General features: G+C 37.2%; 1 protein-coding gene across 1 annotated transcript in view; it reads left to right on the forward strand.

Annotated features, from left to right (window-relative positions):
- Positions 1 to 1255: 1255 nt before the first annotated feature.
- The window catches only part of TLN2 (talin 2), a gene marked incomplete at both ends in the record, with an annotated part of 86611 nt that continues 64243 nt past the window's right edge, over positions 1256 to 23623 (forward strand). Inside the window, 17 exons of the mRNA XM_079540742.1 lie at positions 1256 to 1391; positions 4005 to 4102; positions 4429 to 4558; positions 5980 to 6132; positions 7026 to 7168; positions 8452 to 8579; positions 9395 to 9458; positions 11505 to 11609; positions 13310 to 13465; positions 14157 to 14258; positions 16637 to 16713; positions 18047 to 18227; positions 18943 to 19056; positions 19704 to 19812; positions 20482 to 20690; positions 21427 to 21525; positions 22747 to 22914. Coding sequence (XP_079396868.1) covers positions 1256 to 1391; positions 4005 to 4102; positions 4429 to 4558; positions 5980 to 6132; positions 7026 to 7168; positions 8452 to 8579; positions 9395 to 9458; positions 11505 to 11609; positions 13310 to 13465; positions 14157 to 14258; positions 16637 to 16713; positions 18047 to 18227; positions 18943 to 19056; positions 19704 to 19812; positions 20482 to 20690; positions 21427 to 21525; positions 22747 to 22914 — 2172 coding nt within the window. The remainder of the gene's footprint in view (positions 1392 to 4004; positions 4103 to 4428; positions 4559 to 5979; positions 6133 to 7025; positions 7169 to 8451; positions 8580 to 9394; positions 9459 to 11504; positions 11610 to 13309; positions 13466 to 14156; positions 14259 to 16636; positions 16714 to 18046; positions 18228 to 18942; positions 19057 to 19703; positions 19813 to 20481; positions 20691 to 21426; positions 21526 to 22746; positions 22915 to 23623) is intronic.

A 23623-nucleotide genomic window follows, 5' to 3' on the forward strand; every position in this document is an offset into this window, starting at 1 on the left:
AATTAAAAAAAGTAAAATAGGATGATATTGCTTATCAAGATGCAGATGGATGGGCTGCTCCAGAAATATAGTGGAGAATGACATCTTAGAGCAAAAGTGACTCCTAAATTGTATCAGTAGAAAGAATGATTTGTCTGTTGTTTGTGCCTTGGAGAAGCTCAGTGCTTTGGAGCTCTGTTTTCTTAACATTGTTGAAATGTGAATGGTGGTTCTTTCCCATTTCAGCAAGTGAGAAAGGCCTTTAGCTCTGTAGAGTTCTTGGAAATAGTTACGGAAAGTCCAGTGATGGGAGTGTGGCTTGGAGTGTCATGAGAGCAAGGGAAGACACTTGAGACAAAACCCAGACCATCTATAAAATGAAGCAGAGCGAAAAGCATCTGTAGCTTCCTGTTTCTGTAGACAAATGCTGTCAAATTCAGTGATGTTTCTAAAATAGAACTCAAATGAAAAATAACTTCTTGAAGCTTTTGGTAGTTGCACAACTGGGTAAAAAATATCTAATGGATTTATTTTCTAGAGACTTGAAAAGAACACACAGTATTGCATACTTGTGAATCTTTTCTTTATGTGATTGCTCTGAGATGTTGGTTGCCAGTTAATCTAAAGTGCTAACAAGAAGGTGAGCTGAGAGAAAAGTCATTTTCATCGTTATAGGAGGCAGTTGATTTTCGCATCTGAAAATGCCTTTGTCTTTGGAAAGCAACCTACTCCTTCCTGTTTCCCTTGTCCCCAGGTGTCAGGATCTGAAAAGGAGAAGGAAAAATAACAGTTCTGATTTGAAATTAGCATATTATCTGAAAAATTGACCAATGATTTGAGTTTGTTATTAAATGTCATATTGAAGATTGAAAAATGAATTCATTAAAAATTATGGAGTTGCTTTTCTCTTAGTAGTAAATATTGGCTTCTGCTGATGAAAAGCAGTAAATGTAAACAGTAAATTCTATTCTTGTGCAGCATTTTGACATATTTTGAACAAAATATTAACCTTTAGGAGTGGATACACACCTTTTCTGAAAGTGAATTTCCAGTATGCCGAGAGAAATATCTGTTTGGGGGGATAGTGGTAGCTTGATGATGCTAGTAGGAGTTCATGTAGAAATGTATTTGAGAACGTATCGTTCCAGTGAACTCGTTTAATTCTTAAATGAGAAGTTTGAGAACATTAAGACATGAAGTTGAAATTCTGAGCAATAATGAATGCATCACTGCTCTTTCAGACACTTCAGTAGGGAATTGCAAGTGACTTGACACCATGGTAGCCCTTTCCTTGAAGATCTGCGTCCGCCAATGCAATGTTGTGAAGACGATGCAGTTTGAACCATCCACTGCAGTGTATGATGCCTGTAGAGTTATTCGTGAACGAGTGCCAGAGGCTCAGATGGGGCAAGGTGAGTTCCTAAAAAATAAACAGACTGATTTTTGTTTTAATTTTTTTACAGCCTATTCTTTTTCCATTTATCTTTTAGGTTGGAGGGTTTGTGTTTTTGTTTGAGTAAGACTCTGGATGAAAGGGAAAGATTTTTAAGTTAATAAAGATGTATTTGGTTTTTTTCTTCCTTCTCACTGTGAGACAGAGCTTTTTCTACATTAGGTGTTTTTTTTTGTTTTTCCTTTTTGTGAAACATTGACTTTTTACATTAATTGTCTGTCTGAAGGATCATTTTCTCTGTGCACACACTTCCACCAGCCTTGTCAAATCTCTGTTCTCTGACAGGCAAATGAAAGACAGTTGTGGTAGCATCTTTTTAAAGCAATGTTTAAAGCTGTGCTTTCTAGGAAAATTTAGGTAGACTTGTACTTCAGCAAAGGAAGGGCAACATAGAATTACCAAACATGGCTGCTCATCTCCAAAGCCTGCAAAGGAAGATGTTTGAAACTCATTAAATAAAATAGTATTCAGAACACTGAGATGTTTTACTCAAATCAAATTAGATGAAAATGCACTTTGTTCACTCAGGCAAAAAAAAGTCTGGCTTAAATGTAGCCAAAGTTGTCCAGAAATCCGGATTGTTTGGAATCCTTTGATTCTGTACTGCGTATAATGCGATCAGAATGTAATCTTCAAAACAGTTTGCTTAGTTTTCTAACTGAGGCTTTTTGAAAACCTTATCTCAACTTTTAGAAACAACTTGCTAGTAACAGATGATATCAGTTTCATTTTGTTATGCTTACCCATTTTAGGAGCCCTTAGGAAGTCTAGTTAGGGCATCAATTTTTATATAGTGCGTGCATTTTTCTATACTGATCTCTCAAGGCAGTTCTTTTGAGCAGCTTTTTAATTCAGATGAAACTCAGTAAAAAATATCCCTTAATATCATGAATTGCATAGAGAAGCCAAGGAATTCTCTTGAGGTTGTATGGTAGGGTTTTTTCTTTATACATGTCTGTAGTGCAGTTGCAAACTAGAACACCTTTCTGAAGTTGCAGTGAATAGATACAACATATCCTTTCCTCTTCATTGTGGCTGTTAAAATGTTTCTTTGCCTGTTAGGAAGACTCATGGTGGTACAGTGCAGACTGATCAAACTTGTACCTTCACAACAGAAAGAGTTATCCTGTGGTTTGACTGTCAGCCGTACACATTTCACTTCTCCAGCAAGCATGCAAACTGGGACAGAGATGATGACCATGTTATTCACATGCAAGCTAAACAGCCACTGCTATTTTATTACTGAGATGCATTCCCCAGAAATGAACATTAGAGCAGTCTATGCTGCCTTGCTAATTCTGTGCTTTGCATAAGGCACTTTGTCTGCTTGTAAAGGTCAGAAGCTGTTTATAGGCACAAGATTCTAAAATTTTATATAACTGGTTCTGTGCTGAATTTGTGTCCCTAAAATCTCTGTATGGAGCACTTGGCTTTTCAGTGGGGTTTTTAATTAAGGTGTGTAGGAAAAATTCTTCTTATCGAGCAGGGCTCTTCAAAACTTGGTATCTTTCAGTTATTCCTTCATTGATTAAGCTCTTGAATATGTGTAAATTATTGTTATACATCACACTGAAGTTGAGACATTGTCCAAAAACTGTGGCTGTATTTACCTGACATTCTGATCAGAGGGTGTGATTGTATGGCTGAAAATAAACAAGGCACCATCCCTGCACTGCTGGGACAGAATGTGCACACAGCTGACCAGCTTTTGTGAAAACAGGCATTAGCTGAAACGTTAGGACCACAACTACAGCAATCTCAGCTGATGAACAGTAGCTTATGCTGTTTGAGATCATGGATTTGTTGAATAATGTTCATGTGTCTTTTTAATCAAGGAGAGATAATTAGTAGAGCTGGAGTTGGCAGTCGTGGTCTTCAGTTTGAATACCTGAACTTTAGACTTCGATGCCTAAGCCTGAGTTTGGCCTTCTGTGGCTATTAGGATTCTACCATTTACTTGTGATTCAAAAAAAATTGGCTTGGAATATGCTTAGCTTATGATAACTGCAGGTTTATCCTGAGATAGTTTGTATGGATGTGAGTCTAAAAGCATTGCATCTTCTTCAGTGTATAAACCTGGAGCGTTTACCAAAAAAGATTTAGAAATTTATCCTAAACTCAATATGTTGTGGGTTAAAACAAATCATATTTGGAAATAGAATTGTTGCTTAAAATAGTGTACTGTGATTAAATCCCAACTATTTTCATTTTTGGATCTGCAAGGATATAGGCCCTGTAAGAAGGTTCTATGACCATTCAGAAAAGGTCTTGCTGGAGGGACCTAGCTGTAAATATAATACAAATGGTCCAATTGAAATAAATGCTCTTGCTTAGTGAAGCTATTTTCAAGTCTTCTCTTATACCTGCTCTATTCTGATATCAGCTGCTAATCTAAATATTTTTTGAAGGACCAAAAAATATCTCTTTTTAAGTTTAAGAATGTAAGTTTTTTTAAGTTTAAGAAAGTAAATGTAATTGAAGTGTAAGTATGAAGCTGAATAGCCTTAACTGAAACTACGTTTGTATTATGAAGTTTGATACTTTTCAATAAGTTGTCCCTTCTGTTCCACAGCCTCTGACTATGGATTGTTCTTGTCGGATGAAGATCCTCGTAAAGGTATATGGCTGGAAGCTGGAAGAACACTGGATTATTACATGCTGAGAAATGGGGTATGGCACAAGTCTTTTTCTTTGATCAGCATGTTTTTAGAAAATCTGTTTCCCAACTTAGCAATTACCAAACAGTGGAGAAAGATGAGCGGAACAGAAATCAGAGCAACACAGCTCATATGAATGCTGTGGACTGATTTTTCAAGCAAGAAAAATGTTTAGCATTCAGAGGAGTAGGAGAATTTTAAGTCTTTTCCTGATGCTGATGCACTGTGTGCATAAAAAATTGAGAAATCATACTTCAAATATCTACTCTATTGAGCTGATTATTTTTTTTTTGTTGTGGCTTCCATAAACACGTAGAAACTGTACTGTTTACTTCCTAGGATGTACTGGAGTACAAAAAGAAACAGAGACCTCAGAAAATACGTATGTTGGATGGTTCAGTGAAGACAGTCATGGTGGATGATTCCAAAACTGTTGGTGAATTGCTTGTTACCATTTGCAGCAGGATAGGTAAGATTCTGGAACCTATTCAAGAATTTAGTGGATTCTGGAACATATTCAAGAATTTCTTTTTTTATTTGTCATTTGGCATGTTAAATGCTACATATAAATCCGTGCATGTTCAAAAGCTATTGAAATTTGTTATCAGCTAACATTTACCAAACCCTTTTCAAAGCTATTGTCCAGTTTTCCTTGTGGTAGTCAGTTGAGAATTAGTTATGTCCTTAAACATTGATTTATTTGGTACTTGAGGACGCGGGATTTTGTGACAGTAGAGTTATGTGCAGCTTCTTACATAAGCTTACTTCTAGGTAGTAGAGAAATAGAACTAAATTTGAACTCAATGTAAATATCATAGAAGCTGTTAATCCTGAAATACACTTGAGTTATAATACAGTACCTTAACCTTAAGTTTGGTCACAGTACTGTAGTGCTTACATAGCTGCATATGGAAACTATCCAGAGAAGGAGTTGGACTAAAATATGTTCTATTGGTTATAGTCTGCTTTTACATTTACCTAAGCAGACATTTTGATAAAGTTATTCAGAGATTACCATAAATATGCATTCAGCACAGAACAGTTTGAATCATGTTACGTCCTTGCATAGTTCTCATTTTGAATTAGTGGTTTTAAATTGATTGGGAATAATTTGTCTGCAAAGTGAATTAAGCTAAATCTAAATGTATCTATTTACAATGTTCCTATGCTAAATTCCAGTGTATGCAATTAATTCACTTTAAAAAGCAATCTGAGTAATTTTCACAATGTAGTCAAATAGGCAAATATTGAACAGAAATGTGCATCACCAAACAGTGGAGAAAGGTGAGTGGAACAGAAATCAGAGCAACACAGCTCATACGAATGCTGTGGACTGATTTTTCAATTCATTTTCGTGTAGAAGTCACAGGACAAGTCAAGAGTTCTAAAAATCTTTAATAAATAAATAAATAAATATACATGTATGTACATTTATTCCTCAGTCTGCTCTTCTAGCTTCTGCACATTGTTGGCAAGCTGAAATTACTCAGTTCTCAGGAAATGATGGTAGGCATCCATGAAAAGAATTTTACCATGGTGCATCTCCTTTCTGGAATTTACTTGTTTTATGTTCTCTCATGTTCTTAATCTGGCTGTTTCTCACAGTATATTGCAAATACATAAACAGAAGTGATATCTTTCTGAAATTGGCAAATGCAGCATACAGAGAAATAATGTACAGTGCCTGGTATTGAAGAGCTGCCAATGTAGGAGTTGTAGGTTATTTTTGGGATCCCGTTCCCCATAGCCTGGGTGCTCTGATTTGCATTTCCTCTGTAGTGTCTTTCTTATACTTGAAAATGAACCACCAGTGTTTTGATGTATGGAAAATACCTATTCTAAAATGTATTAAATTCTTGTTACAAACACTGGGTTTATTTATAATTCCAGGAATAACAAATTATGAGGAATATTCTTTAATCCAGGAGAGCGTTGAAGAAAAGAAAGAAGAGAGTACAGGCACACTTAAGAAAGATAGAACGTTGTTGCGTGATGAAAGAAAAATGGAAAAATTGAAGGCAAAGCTTCATACAGATGATGATTGTGAGTAGTGTGCTCCAGGATGATTCTTGCACTACTGTTTTTCCACAGAACAGGACAAGAAATGCAACAGGAATGCAATTTGGGCTTCTTCAGTGTGATGCAGTTGATCCCTGCTTGTATTGCATCTGTTCATATATGGTGTCTTCTTCTGCTTTGTACTTTTAAACTGAGTTAAATAGACAAACTGTTGCCTCTACCTTTGAGACTTTGACTTTTGAAGTTTTTATTGTTGTTGTTGCTTTTTGGTTGTGGGGTTAGAATTTAGTTGGGAAGGGAGTATTTTTATTTTCATATTGGCCTTTTTCACACCTTCATTCAAGTAAAATGTCTAACTATTGATGCCTCCTGAAAGCCATGTTAAGGTTGTTAAGCCTTTGAAAGTAAACTCATTAAGTGTAATTAGAGTTAGGACTAAGACAATATTTGACTTGTTTTATATGTGAAGTGGTGAGAACATCTTTGTTTTAACATCTGGGGACTAAGATTAACTTTTACTGGGAGGGAGATGTTTCAAAATGTATTCAAGGAAAAGTAAAGTGAGCAAAGAATTGATTTTGGTGGAACAAATGTGTTGGTGAGCTTTCAAATAATTGCACTGTGCAGATTTGTAGGTCTGAATTTAGTACTGCAACATTGATTTTGCTGTTATTTCTTCAAAGGTATTCCTGGTGTTTTGCACTGTAGTAAATTCTAGTTTCACAGCATGGTGTTCTTTCATTAAATTCTCATTTGTAGCAACCGTCAACACTGACTAGAAACATAAATAAAAGCAATATTTTATTTGCTGGATGCCCCCTCTAGTGGAAAGGGCAATTTTCATATTATGTTCACAATAGCTATCAGCACTGGCAACAGGGCATATTAAAGGGTGTGTGTGCCTGATTCTGTTGCAGTAAATTGGCTGGATCATAGCCGAACGTTTAGAGAGCAAGGAGTTGACGAGAACGAAACACTGCTGTTGAGAAGGAAGTTCTTTTATTCAGACCAGAACGTAGATTCAAGAGATCCTGTTCAACTGAATTTGCTTTATGTTCAGGTACGCTGTGTGAACCCCAAGTTCTAGCTGTGTGGGATGTGCTTTCTCCTGGTTTCCTTAAAACATTCAATAATGCCTTGTGTTTACATCAGCCTTTTAAGTTCTTGGGCATAGGTCTTCAAATTCTTTATAACATGGAACTTCATTTCAAACTTGCAGTCAGCCTTCTGCTTCTTAAACCTTTTTACTCTCTGCCTATCAATGAGAGAACATCTTCCTCGTGCTCTTTGCAGTCTGCAGCCTAGACAACACACGGCAGGTGGCTTCCTGCTTGAAGTGGGCTGTATCGTTTATCACAGTGGTAGCCCACTCAGGTGATTCCCCAAACTGTTGAAGATGTTTAAACCTTAGCAAAGTTAAGTGTTTTTTTATAGAGGATGGTTTCTAAGTGCATACACCAGTGCAGCTGGCTACAGTACAGTTTGATATCATAAAGTTTTAAACAATTTGTTCTGTTTTTTTAATAAATTAATGGTTTTATTTATTTAATTGGATGTTCAGACATTATACTTGCAACTATAATGTTCAAGTTCAAGTGAGATTGCTGTAAATTACATTTTACAACTCTGTGGCAAGTTGTAAAAATGATATTGCTTGGAAGTCTCCACTAAATTTTCAAGAATTTTAGAGGATTATCACTCTGAACTATTCTCTTGCTCATTACATACTTCTTTCAGTATGTGCACCTACAACAGTGTTCATAGTTACTGTCTTGTCATTTTCTGTACTGATAGATGAGCATTCCATTCTGGAGCTGAATAATCCATCATCTTCTATGACCATAAATTGTAAATAAAGGGGAGTAAAATGCTGTTTCCCTTCACCTCTTGCTGTTTGTTTTTTCAGTTGTGAGTTGTGCAGTTCATTTTCGCTGCTATTACAGGGTGGTAAGATAAGAGCTTTTAAGCTGTGTATTGTATGCATATCCACATGTATGTATACATATATATATATATGTATATGGCTATATATATGTATATGCGTGCACATAAGTGTGTATAAATTTAAGTTGTATTTTGTGTGTACATCTTGAAGGAAATGTATGTCAATCCACTTCTTGATGAAAGATTTTACAGTCGTTATTTCAGGATGCCTCTTTAGATATTAACCAGGAAAGAATCTAGCCCTTTGATTATTATTCCATTGTGGGTGTGTTTATGATTAACATAACAAAGACATTCAGACAGAAAACTGTTGCTGGATTCTTGGCCTGTGCTTAAACTTTTAAGGAATTTCAGAGATGGAATAATTACCTTGAGTGTCCTTGTCTTTACCTTGTACAGGCTCGTGATGACATTCTGAATGGTTCCCATCCTGTCTCCTTTGAGAAGGCCTGTGAGTTTGGAGGCTTTCAAGCACAGATCCAGTTTGGACCTCATGTAGAACACAAACACAAACCTGGATTTTTAGAGTAAACACTGTTAACTTATAAATTTGGGTGACCTGAAGTGTAACTATTGTTAGGTTGTCACATTCTAAATGCATTTTAGTATTCCAAGCAGGAGTAGCCAGATCCCATGTATTTTCTGTGGTAGGAGCCTTACTGCATACATCAGTGCTCCATCTGCTGAGGGGACATTTGGCTGTGGCTTATTAGGCATTACAGGGTGCCAGATTTCCCCAGAATGCCACTTAGCTATGCAGCTGTTTTTCATGCAGTCGCATGGTGATGTTGGCCATGGAAGCCCTTCCTGCTTTCTTGGAAAGCCAAAGTTAATGTTATTTGGTAGACTCTGTCCTGTTAATGCAACCCCATTCTCACGTCATGTACATTAGACATGTAAGCCCCTTGCATCAGAACTGCTCTGAATTTCTCTGCAGCTCAAGAGCCACAAGTCAACCATCTAGAATTAGATTTAAGAGTACTAAAGCTTTTGTTATGCCAGAGCTAGCGAGTACAGGCTGCCCAAGGAGGCTGTGGATGCCCCATCCCTGCAGGCATTCAAGGCCAGGCTGGATGTGGCTCTGAGCAGCCTGGTCCGGTGGTTGGCGACTGGTTTGAAACCAGATGAACATTGTGGTCCTTTTCAACCCAGGCCATTCTATGATTCTGTGATTATTTCCATTTTTTAAGCATTCTGCTGTCTTTTTAGTTTAAAGACAATATAGGTGTTTTATGTCCAGTTCAGGAAGGTTGGGTGACAGTAGCAGTTAAGGAGTGTGGAAAGCATACCTTCTCAAGAAGGCACTATTAACTATTATAATGTTTGTTTGTTTGTTTCCTAGCCTAAAAGAATTCCTACCTAAAGAATATACCAAACAAAGAGGGGCTGAAAAAAGAATATTTCAGGTAATTGCGAGACTGCAAAACTGACTGTTTTTTGTCCTGATTCTTTTTCCTTCACTGATGACTAGTCAGTGTACTTTGTTGAAAAGGACAGAGAAAATACTTAATAACACCTTTTTCGCAGTTGCATTGAAATGTAAGGATGTATTTTTGTACTAAAGCAGAAGCACATTTAGGAAAACCATTTTCAGTACTTCTGCACAGTCTTTCATGCACTCACTGTTTGAAGTTATGAACTTCAAGTAATATGGAGTTTTCCAGCTAATACTTTAATCCTGTGATGTACCTGGAAATTACATGGTTGTAAAAGACTCAAAGCAGTTGAGTCTCCAGTTGAGTACTCGAGTACTAATACTGTTGGAATTGTTCTCAAACTTGAGTGCTATAGATGCCCGAAATGTCTGTACTGATTGAAATATGAATTTGGGAGTGTAATCTAATTTGAAAATTCTGAGGTCAGCAGCTGAAATCAAGTCATACAGTTTCTGCAAAGATGTACCAGTGACTTTGCTGTCAAGACTTGCTGTCTTGAAAGAGAAGTAGAAGAGCAGCAGGAGGTCAGATACTTTCCTATATGTCTGTAACACTCATAATGTAGGAATTCTGTAGCTTGGTGAATCTTCAGACTGGAGTTTGTAATACATGCTTGTAAATGAAGGTGCACTTCATTTACATTGAAGGTACACTTTTCTGTATACTTCTAGCTGGTGATGGTGACGCTGTAGTTTAAGCAAAGAAGTTTCATTCGTATCCAAGTGTGGGACTGATAGCAAATTGCCCAGGTCTGAGTAGTTTCAAGAGTGATGTACTTCAGTGTATGGATGTTAATCAGTGAGGGCTTTGACTCTTGTCAAGCTACAACATTAAGTCAGAGGAACTAGGCTGTCTCTTTGTAAACATAAACCGTTCTCCTGAGTTATAAAATTTTTGAGTTTGGCAGATGACTTTCTCTAAGTCATCTACAATGTCTGTCCTCCATGTTCATCAAGGATCCTAACCATGTGCTATGCTGAATTTGAGAGATCTGATCAGTCAGCATTTTTAGGATGCAAGAAGATTTCTAGAGTTGAAATTGCTCCTCTCAGTGCTCCTCTGTAGAGTTTTAAGGTGGGAACTTAAGCTGGAATAGGGAAATCTTTCCCGTATAGCTGGTGCTCCCCCTGCTGCCATCAATCAGCACGAAGGAGATGGCAACCAGCAGTTCAGAAGATGAAGATGATTGTGAAGGGAGATGGAGTGTTCCAGGGAAACCCACAAATAGTACTTGAATACTGGCAAGTCAAGACTGGATTTTCAGCAGAACTGATTTGGAATAGGAAGGCAGATGTTGGTAGGAGGTTTGAATAGGCTAGTAGTGGTAATTGTCATTTCTTGCAGGTAAGAAAATGTAATGAGTAAATTGTTTAAATACTAAATAGAAATGGAGTTATAAGATACCTAGATGAATGTTTCAGGTTGAACTGTTCTGAAAAAACAATCACCTGTAGAATTGTTTTCAGTTTGTGATGTAATTGTGATTTATTACAATTGTGATTGTAATAAAGGTGCAACTGGCAAAGAAAAATGAGAAAACAAAAGCCCACAGGAAACCCATTCAAGAGATGAGAAGTTAGAAGGCATGAATCTCATGAAACTATGAATCAGAGGGGTAGAGCACAAAGCACAAATAGTCTGTTTCCAGAATAAATTGTGAGTGCTAGAAGTTTTAAATAAGCTTTAAATGATTTATAGTATAATTAAGGAGACGTTGACAATATGAAACCTAGTGGTGTCAAATAGCAGCAATACCCATAATTTGAAGTGATTCAGAAGTAGTTTAAATCTGCTTGATTGAGGCACAGATAGAATAGATGCTGGTCATGGTTATTGTATACTTTGATATCAGAAATTACTGGATACAGTCATTCTTACATTTCTACCTACCATTGTTTCAAGTGTTTTAATTTGGATGATTATTAACTAAGCATAAAAAACGTGTTGTCTGTTATCAGTTTAATTTTGTTTCCAGAAAGAATGTTATTTCTAAATGATACCGAATTCTCATTGCAGGAACATAAAAACTGTGGTGAGATGACTGAAATAGAAGCCAAAGTGAAGTATGTGAAGCTCGCTCGCTCCCTGCGGACCTACGGAGTGTCCTTTTTTCTTGTTAAGGTTGGTTTCTGTTAGTGCTTGCAGACTGTATTATGTGCTTGGTTATATATTACCTCAGTGTCTCCACTAAACAAAGGTCAAAGGTTTCTAAAGCTTTCTGTAAGCAACATTTGGGAGAAAAAATAAAAAGCTTAAATGACCGTATGGGAGAGGATCACTTCAGTTTCATACTTGTACTGAATTCCAGAAAGAAACTTTAAATGGACTTCTTTAAATGAACATTTCTCCTTTTGTCTTTGGTTACAAAGTACTTCAGTTATAGAAGTCTTCACACACACACACACACACACACACACACACACACACACACACACATTAAAAAAAAAAAAAAACCTCAAAAGCTGCTTCTACTTAATAGTAATATGAATTGCATGCTGAAACATGCATCTGATGAAGAACTTCATGAGTTGCATGATTAATTTTTCTTAGTTGTTACAATAAGGTGGACTGTGGTCTAAAGGTGGTGAAATAAATTGATACCAAGATTCTAATGCTTTACTGTTAAAGGTGGACTGAAGCACTAATGTTTCAGTGTCCAGTAACTCCTGACATATAAAGGAAAGAAGACTAAGCATAGGAAAAAGTTCTCACTCTTAGGTTGCCTCAGTCGCAGTGAAGAGTCATTGTAGGTAGCTGAATGTCAATACCTTGCCTTTTCCTAGAGTCACCTGTAAACTCTGTGGAAGTGGATAGGTGGAAATAGAAGGAAAAAACAAGCAGAGGATTACAATATTCATGGAGTATCCTCTGAAATAATTTTTGCTTCTTTTAAGGAAAAATATCTTGTTAGTTAATTTTAGTGAAGAAAGTCTCAGCTCTTCAGAGGAGCTGTTGAGCTAGCAACCTGGCTGTGAAATGTCTTTTCAACCCTATCCAAAGCTGTGTTCATTTTCAGTATCATAGGCCAGTGTCTATTGTACGGAGCATAGGTACCTCATTAAGCATCTTGGAGTACTTGCTTTTTATTACGAATCATCAAATTACTATTTTATTATAGATTTTGTAGCAAATTGTTGTTTGTGTTCTATGTTCTGTGACCTTAAAAAACTGAAGATGTGGAATGCCCAGTAAATTAAGACAGAGAAACTTGTAGCATGCTGATTAATTCTGGCCCCTTCCCTGTCATGCTGGCGTGAGTTAGGATGCTCTTGTGGATTGAAAAGAACTAAAATTTTAAATCCAGAATGTAACAAATTATGGCTAATCTCGTTTTACTTACAGCCCAAGTAAATCCCAGTCACCCTTCCTGGTTTTGTTTACTCTCCAGATATTTTGTAGAGAAGTGGAGAGGCTGAGAGCAAAAATTGATGGTAATTCAGCTTCTCAGTCTTCCAGTTTCCCATTCAGCTTCTCTAATATGGTTTCTCTTATGAAGGCTTCTTTCTAGAAAGGCTGCTGTCATGTTTTTTTTCCAGTGACTTCCAAAGATTTCCTCCCTAAAATGCTTCTATTTACTAGGAGACAGAAAATGGAGTGTATTCTGATGTGCTTGGTAAAAATGAAGTAAAGACAAGAACTTGTTGATGTTAATGCATTGCTTGGAATTTCACTTTCTGTGGCTGGAAAAACGGAGCTTGGTAGCTCAAATTTTTTTCATCTGCATGCTTCTCTTTTTCAGTGTATTCATTGTGATTTTTTCTTTCCTTTCTTCTCTGGCATGCTGCAGTTTAATGAAAACAATCTTTTACACTCTGGTTTAGGAAAAAATGAAAGGTAAAAACAAGCTGGTTCCTCGTTTGCTGGGTGTCACTAAGGACTCAGTGATGCGTGTGGATGAGAAGACCAAAGAAGTGTTGCAGGAATGGCCACTGACAACTGTGAAACGCTGGGCTGCCTCACCTAAAAGCTTTACTCTGGTAATCCTTCTGTGCATCTTCAAAAGGAAGAAGAATCTATGTGGCATAAGGAAAGGAAGATAGACCTGCAATCTCAACAATTTATTTAACATAATTTTTAATATCTGGAATTCTCTAGAATTAAGTAGAGCCACAGAGTCCTATAGTAATAAGTTGGCCCATCTTGGTGCCTAGGGTCAGCCTGTATTCTGATGTTTTACATGGATCCGTTTCCCAGAAAGCACTCTTTCAATCTGTTCTGTGACTAACAACAATACTGTTATGAGAAACATTGTTAACCCCTGCTTAACCCCTTATGGAGATTACCACTAAAAACGTAATTTGTGGCTTTCAGGTTGTGAACATAAATTATAAAGAATTCTAATGGACATGATTTCCATTGGCATGGGTGATATACTTTAGAATACAGTTCTCAGGTTCTCTCTTCCATTCAGTGACTGACGAAGTCAGACTAAATATCTACTGCTCTTGTGCTATTTGGATTTGAGAATCTTATTTTAAGTATGAATAAAAAACATCCTTCTCTCCTTCTTCTTCTATATATAGTCTTGGAGTAGTTTTTTTTAATCTACTGTTAGATATAACCAAGTATCCATATAAGCCATTTTAAAATTGGAATTATCTCACATTTGATACTGTTTATTTATTTATCCACCGTTTTCAAAGAGGTTTTTTTTTTTTTTTTTTCCAGGATTTTGGTGAATATCAGGAAAGCTATTACTCAGTACAGACCACTGAAGGGGAGCAGATCTCTCAGTTAATTGCTGGTTATATTGATATCATCCTGAAGAAGGTATAATATTAGAATGATTATCTAATATTCTAGGAAAAATGCTGTAAAATCACTGTATAGCAGTGCCAAAGCTTGAATGAATGCAAACTGCAGTTTTTCTCAGTCAGAAGTCAGTACTATCCAGTGTTTTGGCATTATTTACTTTTACATTTAAGTATGATAAGCTATTTCAGTTCACAGTATGTGGTTGTTTCTGGAAGATATCAAGATTGTTAACTGTAGAGGTAATATGGGTCAGAGTCAATACAACACACCTGGGCTTGGGTTCAGCTTCATATGGAAGGTGAACTTCTGTTTATGGGTGTATATCCAGGGAAACTGTGTTTGTCCTTTTAAGCTAGCTCTTTCACGCTATGGACCGAAGCAATGAATTAAGTTGGAAGAAATGATCAGCATTTAAAACTGTGTTAAAGACTGTGTAATAATTGTCTTATCTGTTGCATATATTGCATCAAAGCCAAGCAAGTATTTTGGAAAAAATGAGTAAATAAGTCATTTTTTGACATACTGCAAATCAAATACTGTGGTCAGTAAAGCAAAGATATAAATTTCCTTTCTGCAGAGAGAGGGAGGAAATTGATGTCTGTGAAGAGTGCCTTGAAATTTATTTTTGTGAAGTGTGCCTGGTAAGAGAGGAGAGGTTGATATGAACCTCCAGAATTAATATTCACAAGTTAATAATGTTGTGCTCTGAAGTACTTCAGTTAGCACTGTTTACTCCTTGCAGAGTTTTTACTTGATGCAGTTTGGCTGAACCTTAATGATTTGCTTTGGCAGATTTTTAATAGCCAAGGAGTGACAGAAAACAAGGTAGCTTAGGGGAATTTGTTGCCCTTGTTCACGCAGTGTGGGATGTAACATCCAGTGTTATGAAATCAGAGTTTGAGGAGGGTTGTTGGATACCAAAATGTGTTTTCTTTCTCAGACTTAATATGTTAAATAAACAGCAAACTTCTACAGACGGTTTAATACCCAATTCTCACTCTCTTAAACTTCACATGTAGCTTTGCTCTTTAATTTCAAACAAAAGCAGTCTTTGATAGAGCAGATGTGCAAGTTTCTACTCATTTCCAGTCTTTGATTTCTTCTTTGCAGTCTGCTGACAAAGCCAATTGAAAAATGGATAAAGTTGGAACAGATTAAGCAGTAAATACCTATGATGCTTCATGGTGCACATGAGAAGCATGCAGTTTCCAGTTGTTGAGCCATCTTGCATCATTGATGCATATTATGAAGTATGGTTCATCTCTCAGATGCATAATGTTAATGATTCTTGGCATCTTTAGGGCTATTTCAGCTCATATATTCTGATGTGGATTGGTAACATTTCCTCCTGAACTATTGCTCCTTTAGAAAAAATAAATGGCACGAACTCTTATACTGCAGCTTTAGTGATAAGTTGTTTTTCACAAGTTGACAAGGAATCCTAAACCTGGGTAGCTTTTACTTAGTTTTTAATCCCTTTTTTTAAATTATTTTTATTTTTTTTATTACTTGCTAATCTGAAAGCAAGATATCATCTTAAATAGAAGTAGAGTGTTTCATGCATAAATTGAAACTTAAACAGTAAGGACTTTTCAGAAGAAAGTTTGAGCATGCATGTGTGTGGATGTGCATGAAGAGTTCCTCTTAAATGTATTTAAGAATCCTAAAGCTTCTAAATTAGGGAGCATTTCCCTCTTGCCTTCTGAATATTTGGAGTACAAGTCATTTAATGAGTTAGAAAGAAAGCTGTGTGTTTGCACTAGGTCACCAGTGGAAACAGACTGCTTTTTACAAGGCTATGCTTTTGTAACTTTTTATAGTTTCCTGTTTGTTTTCTAGAGGCTTAGACTAAGTTAATGCTTTTGTGTACTTTTACCTCCTTTTTGACATTATAAAATTAAAGCAACAAACAAACAAAACCCAGCCCTTCCTCAAAGTCAGATCTTGAGATTGTCCAGGTATATGAAGTAACTGTGGTGAAAGAACTTGGTACACTGTTAAATACAGCTTTCCTATGGGTGTGTGTTTCCTAGTGGTAGGTAGCACCATATAATGACATTTCAGGATTCTTAAGGTAGTTTGTAGCTGAGTTCTGGTTGGCTGATCCTGAGTCAAAAGATGACACGGCTTTTTCGCTTCGTACACTTGGTCTTCCAGGACTTAGAACTTGGTCTCTTAGATGCTGAAGGACAATTTAACCTCTTCCAAGGTGGAGGCTATATGGGCACATTCTTTCAAAAATGAGAAATCCTAACAACCATAGTTTTCAGCACTGGACAAGACTGCAATTTATTTGACTAGATTTCTGATAAATGGCAAGAAAATACTGGGGAGATAGCAGCCAAGAAGCTACTTATATTGTTTAACTTTGTGGTTTTTTTTTTTCCCTCTAGAAACAAAGTAAAGATAGATTTGGTCTTGAAGGTGATGAGGAATCAACCATGTTGGAAGAGTCTGTTTCGCCGAAGAAGTGAGTGTGTACAACAGGAGTAAATATTTGCACTGCATCCATTAGTAATGGCAACTTTTTTCATCACTCAAAATACAGTATAGTTATTACACTTCAGAAATTGTTTACAGAGTAGGTCAACAGAAGCAAGAACTGCCTCCAGGCAATTCTGCAGTCTAGCTTCATGAAAGGATTGTGTAGGGTAGGTTTTTCTGTAGTAAAAATGCTTGTTAAGGCAACAAGCAGTGGTACCAATTTATGGTAAGTTGATTCTTGAACAATGGAGCTCAGGCTCTAAGTCATAGAATGGCTTGGTTTGAAAAGGACCTCAAGGATCAACCACCCTGCCACAGGTGGGGTTGCCACCCACTAAATCAAGCACTAGATCAGGTTGCCCCATCCAACTTGCCTTGAGTACCTCCAGTTATGGGGCATCCCTGGCTTCTCTGGGCAGCCTGTGCCAGTACTTTACCAGTCTCTCAGTGAAAAATTTCCCCCGATATCTAATGTAAATCTCCCCTTGTTTAGTTTAACACCATTGCCCCTTGTCCTATCACTGTCTGCCTGTGTAAAAAGATGACTTCCTTGCTGTTTAAAAGTTCTCTAAGTTTTGGAAGGCTGCAGTGAGGTCTCCCTCGAGCCTTCTCTTCCCTAAGCCAAACAAGCCCAGCTCCCTCAGCCTGTCTTCATAGCGAGGGTGCTCCGGCTCTCTGAGCACCTTCGTGGCCCTCCTCTGGACTCTCTCCAACAACTCTGCATCTTTGTTGTGCTGGGGGCCCCAGACCTGGACTCCAGATGGGGCCTCACGAGGGTAGAGTAATAATCTGGACTTCCAGATTATTGGCAAGTACTGTGTGCATATGTGTGTAAAGAAGGGAGTTATGTTAGTTTTTATCCTAAATGTAGAGGTTGCTCACAAAAACCTTCTCCAAAGCATTTGTGCTTCCTTTGATCAGCCTCTGACACAGTTGAAACAGAACAGTCTGTTATACTATAAACCTTGTTCTGATTCTGCCTGTGAAACATCTTAGGTAAAGCTTTTGTTCCATGTACACCAAAAGTGTGCATTACTTTCTTTCCTTGCTGCTTGCTCATTAGTGCTATTAATATTTGATCTGCTGAAAGCTGCAGATGTATTTTTTTTCTAAAGTATTAGAAAATGGTTGGAAGAAAAGACTGACTTTTTTTAGCTTCTCCAAATGATGTGAAATGCAGTTTAAAATCCTAAAGGAAGAACATCTGGCAGGACTTACAGGAGATGAGTAATTCCTTATTGCAATTTTCTATTTTATTTATTTATTTTCTTATCCATCTAGCTGTCTGTTTATTTATTCACTCATACATTTTCTTTTAGGTCTACCATCTTACAGCAACAGTTCAACCGAACAGGGAAGGTAGAGCATGGCTCTGTAGCACTGCCAGCTGTTATGCGTTCAGGGTCCAGTGGCCCAGAAACTTTCAATGTTGGCATCATGCCTTCTCCTCAGCAGCAGGTCACGATTGGTCAGATGCACAGAGGACATATGCCCCCTCTTGTGAGCAATCTTCTTGTTCTGTATCTGCATTTGAATCCTGTTGGTTTTGCAAGTAGCTAGAAACAGGATGTTATCCATGTCGTGAAGAGCAGGGGGGTGGTGTAGGGTGTGATGTACTGGCTGTCTTACTGAATATGTATTTTGAGCAACCCTGAAGTATTTAGATACATTTTGAATGACTTCTTCATTTGTCTTAAAACTAGCTTTTCCAGTCTTTTCTTTACTTCCAAGCAGTTAATACAGTATTCAGGAGCTTTAAAAAAGCATTTTAAAGACTGTCAAAAGTAAATAGTTTTAGGAAAAAATGCTCATGTGCAGCTTGTCAGTGGTCTACCAATTTAAAATTTAATAGGAGGCTTGATGCTGAGTTTTCTCATTTAAATTAAGAATATTGAAAAGCTTAAGTAGGCTAAGAGAGTATACTCAATACTTAAGCTCATGATTTACTACTGAAGGGTAGTATGTGTAGCTGTTTGACCTCGGTGGCTGCAAGTTTAATGTTTTATAAATGTGTGCAAGTACAGAGGAGTGTCAGTGTAAAATGGTTTAGGCAGGATCAGGGCTGTGAGTGGAGTTTCGGTGAACTTTAACTCCTCCTCTGCATCAGGGAGATCTTAGCTTAGTATTGTCGCTCTGTCTTTTAATGGCTATGTAACACCTGCTTGAAGTATCCTCTGGAACATGGCATAGCTATTTTCCTTGTTCTGCCTTTCAGACTTCAGCTCAACAGGCCCTGATGGGGACTATCAATACCAGCATGCATGCTGTTCAACAAGCTCAAGCTGACCTCAGTGAGGTTGATAACCTACCACCTCTAGGGCAGGACATGGTGAGTTTTTCTACTCTCCATAGAAATAGATGTTAATGCTTGAAGTGTTTACAGACCAGTTTAGTAATTGTCCCTAGAGATAAAATGATATCTCTAAAGCTTTTAAATGTTTTGTGCTGTAAGGAATAAACGTACACTGCTCCAACTCACTTTTAGTCTTCTGAGATTGGCTGTAGCAGCCATCCTTGCATAACTTTGTGGTTCTGTTTGTTTCATGTGCATATATACAAATAAAGGCAAACTATTAACAATACTTGTGATGAGTGCAACCATCTTCTAGACCTTGAAAAATATGACCAAATGAAAAAGAATAATATATGATTCTGTAACTTTTGATCCAGGCTAACTCAGGAGGTCAGATCAAGAAACTGCAATTCATAGGAGACTGTCAATAAAGAGTCATAACCTTTCATGGATACGCTGTTTATGATGCTCACCTTAAAAGTAGAGCTGTTGAGTTGATGGGAATTCTGTGGTTAGAGATTTAGCAATACAAAGTGTTTACTTCCATTTTTCTCCTTAAAGGCTTGGTATTTGTCCTCTGTTTCACATTTAAAGATTTGTGAAGGAATGGGAGATTAACTCAGGATTTCATGTTGCAGCCTTACTGCAGTCCTTCATTCTTGGTTTTTGTTCTTGCTCTTCAGGCATCAAGAGTATGGGTTCAGAACAAGGTTGATGAATCGAAACATGAAATACACTCTCAGGTTGATGCTATCACTGCAGGAACTGCATCTGTTGTTAACCTTACAGCAGGTAAATTTCGAAGGGAAGGACTTGCTTACAGTCTCCTAATTATTTATCAGTCCAATTCAAGTTTTATAGGGACTGACTGTGAGGGAGCTTGTGAGAAGTTTTCTTCAAAATAGTCCAATACTGTGTGCATTGACATGCAAAACAAGCTATCCCTACCAGTACAGTTTTCTGATTTTTGTTTTGTCATTGTTAATGCTGAGAGTACTGCACTGGTGAAAATAAAGTGTAGCTTGCTTATTCAGCAGAGCACTCTCTGTAGTGTTCTACAAAAAACATTGCTTGTTTAACACTTTTTAGAGATTGTAGATATTTATTGACAATATTTTTGCTTCAGCAAATTACAAATTGAAGGAGCTGAGTGATTTAAGGGGGTTAATACTGGGTTATTGTCAGTTCTTTGAAGGTTGAAATTGAAAAGATAGCTGAAACCGTGGATTTTTCAGCAAATAACGTTGGATGAAGAGTAGTTCTATTTAAGAGACATATAAAGATTGGAAAAATGATAGCAGACCTTAGTTTTCAAATGACACTAAAATTATTTAGTAGGCATTGTTTGGCCATCTTCACATCTATCTGCTGTTTCTCACCAGATCACAGCACGGGGTGGCTGCCTCACTTTCCTTTGTAACCACTGAAGCATTCTTCTCATGAAAAATATTTGCTCTACAGGTGACCCTGTTGACACTGACTACACTGCTGTGGGATGTGCAATTACAACCATCTCTTCCAACCTCACCGAGATGTCTAAAGGTGTGAAACTGCTTGCTGCTCTCATGGATGATGAAGTTGGAAGTGGAGAGGACCTCCTGAAAGCCGCTCGAACATTGGCCATTGCTGTCTCAGACTTGCTGAAGGCTGTTCAGCCTACTTCAGGAGAGGTGAGTGTGCTGGTTTAAACTGGACGTCTCATCCAGTGCCTGGAACTCCCCATCTTCTTCATAGACCTTGGTGCCTGCAGGGTCGTGTCTCTACATTTTCCCACTCCCCTCTTCCAGCTGTTGTTGTGCAGCACTTCTCCACTTTCTAGAATTATGTTACTACAGAGCCATGGCCAATGTAAATCATTGGCTCAGGATTGGCTATCAGAGGGTCCATTTTGAGGCCAGCTGGAAGTGAAGAGATGCTCTTTTCTGATCAATTTCTTTACTATGTTTGTCATCTTTGACAAATAAAATGAGAGGTTAACCTCTGGTAGTTTTCCAGAAATGAAAGTAGTACTAACCTAGATAGGATATCTGGATCAGTTGGTTTTGAGTTCAAATCTGAAGCTAGTTTGCTTTTAGTCTCTTCAGGCATTTGTTCTGAAGAAATGTGAAATCTGCTTTAAGATCAGTTGGCAAATTGTCTGTCCATCCTTATTTTTCTGAGGAGTTATTACAGTAGTCACTATTCAGAATCTCCCAAGTTCATCTCACATTCTGCAGATGAAACTCCCAAAATAAACCAGCTGTGTATAGGGAAAAATGAAGATTTTTCCAAAGAATTATTGGTATAATTTTTCTTAGTTATGTTGATTGCATGCTAATGCAGATATTCCTTGAGGAAATCCAAGGAAATCATTTTAAGTGCAGCTCATTTTCTTTCAAATAATTCATTTCACCATTATTTTTCCAGCCTCGACAGACAGTTTTGACTGCAGCTGGAAGCATTGGGCAAGCCAGTGGAGAGCTACTGAGACAGATTGGAGAGAATGAAACAGATGAAAGGTTCCAGGTAAAGAAGGGATTGCTTGTTACTGTCAGAACTACATAGCTTTATTACAAGGTGATTAAAATTATTGATTGTCAAAGGATAATGCCTGTTTAAATGCCTGTCACATAGTTAGCAGTTTGAAGTTGTTCTCCTTAGATGCATCATTAAAAACTTTTTTTTCCCCACTCAATGCCAACAACAGGTTTGATTGAGAAATGAGAGGAAGTATTCTGCAGCAAAAGGTAGACCTCTGGAGGGTATTTTATGCAAAATAAAACTTACAGGCCATTTTAAACCCTTCATGCGCTAATAAATCTGTCTGCAGCTTTCATCAGATTTATCATCTGTACTGCTAGTTTTATATATATTCCTACCCTCTGCTTTCTTCTTTGGGTAAATGAAAGAATTGTAGATGGGTAAGGAGAGGGGTGGTTTATGGTGCCTTCATGTCTTAAAATGAAAATCCGTTTTTTTTTTTTTTTTTTCAGTTTCTGAAATTAAAATCCATTTCTGCTCCCACACGAAAACTGCACATCAGTGTATCTGTAGTGTCTCTTCACAGCTCCATACAAAACAAACAAACAAGAAGTATATGAAATGTAGCATTTTAAATGGGAAAACAGGAAGAAATTTTCTGAACTATTTCTGCAGTATTTGTGTTTTAATTTTTCATCTTCAAGAAACTAAACTATTATTATACAAGGGGAAAAATGTTCTGGGATTAAGACCTGTTACATGTATTTTTGATCAGCAATATTTTTACTTTGTAAATTATGAAATAATTTGGTTGGAAATGGCATCTTCCAAAATGGAGTTCTACTGTTAACCACAATTAAGTACTCAAATTTAATATTAATTTCAAGTACTGTCTGTCTTTAGTTAGCAGTTTGCTCCTTGAGGTTTTCATCTTTTTACCACATTTAGCATGTTTAATGCTAAACTCCAGATGTTTCTGTCCTGGTAGTGTATTCTCTAGAGATGAAGATGAACAGCTCCATGTCCCAAACTGTTACATGTTTTTTGTGGGCTCCTAGCTGTTTTCAAGTTAGATGGTTCATACTTGCCCAGTAATTTGATGATGAAAATAAAGCTATGATTGTTTTGTTCAGTTTTCTAAGAAATAGCTACGTTTGCTGCCTTTCTTGAAGTGATTATTGTGTTTTAATGCATAGAATTTTTTTGTTACATTAGCAAAGCACATACTTATGTTTATAAGACTGAGTTTTCCCTTTATTTTTCTAGGATGTTCTGATGAGTCTGGCCAAAGCTGTTGCAAATGCTGCTGCTATGTTAGTGTTGAAGGCCAAGAATGTAGCACAGGTTGCTGAAGACACGGTCCTGCAGAACAGAGTGATTGCTGCTGCTACACAGTGTGCACTCTCTACTTCCCAGCTTGTGGCTTGTGCCAAGGTGAGGCTAGCAGTGTTAATGATGTGGCAAAGCATCTGTCTGGGTGCATCCTTCTGTACATTCCTGGTAGTCTCAGGCAATATACAGAGTTGTAAACTTGGTTGGTATCAGACTTGCTGATAAATAAATAGTCTCCCCTAAGTGTAGCTAAGAGTGGCCCAGAGGATGCGAGGTGCTGCCATAATTGCCAAAGAAGGTTCCATAAATAATATAGCTCATCTGTTCAATTGATGGTAATGAGCAAAGGACAAACCTCAGAAGTATTAGTATAAGAAATAAGACTTGCCTGGGGAGGCTGTGCAAGTTTTCTGTTGAAACATAAAATTTCAATGAATTCACATAATCTAAAACTTAATGAAAATCAAGTTAGTGATGCTGATTTCGAATGTATTTACTGTGTTTTGCAGTAGCTCAATTGTTTTAATAGAGCTATTGCTTTTGGCCAACAATTGCTTCCCATTAAAAATTAAAGCAATTCACAGTTCTTATTTTAGAAACTGCTTGTGAAATCTGCAGGTTCTGCTTCTGTAGGATTGTGTTGGTAAATGTGTATTCAGCTGTTCTGAAACATCCAGGTGGCTCATAATAAAACTAATGGCCCATTTTAACTATTATATTTTCAATATTTTCACCTTGTTGCTTTGGCTGTAAGAGCTTTTTAATGAGTATGTATGAATTTTCATTATCTGGACTCAGCATTGTTACTGCC

The sequence above is a fragment of the Tetrao urogallus genome, assembly GCF_951394365.1.
Source record: "Tetrao urogallus genome assembly, chromosome: 11".
Lineage (NCBI taxonomy): Eukaryota > Metazoa > Chordata > Aves > Galliformes > Phasianidae > Tetrao > Tetrao urogallus.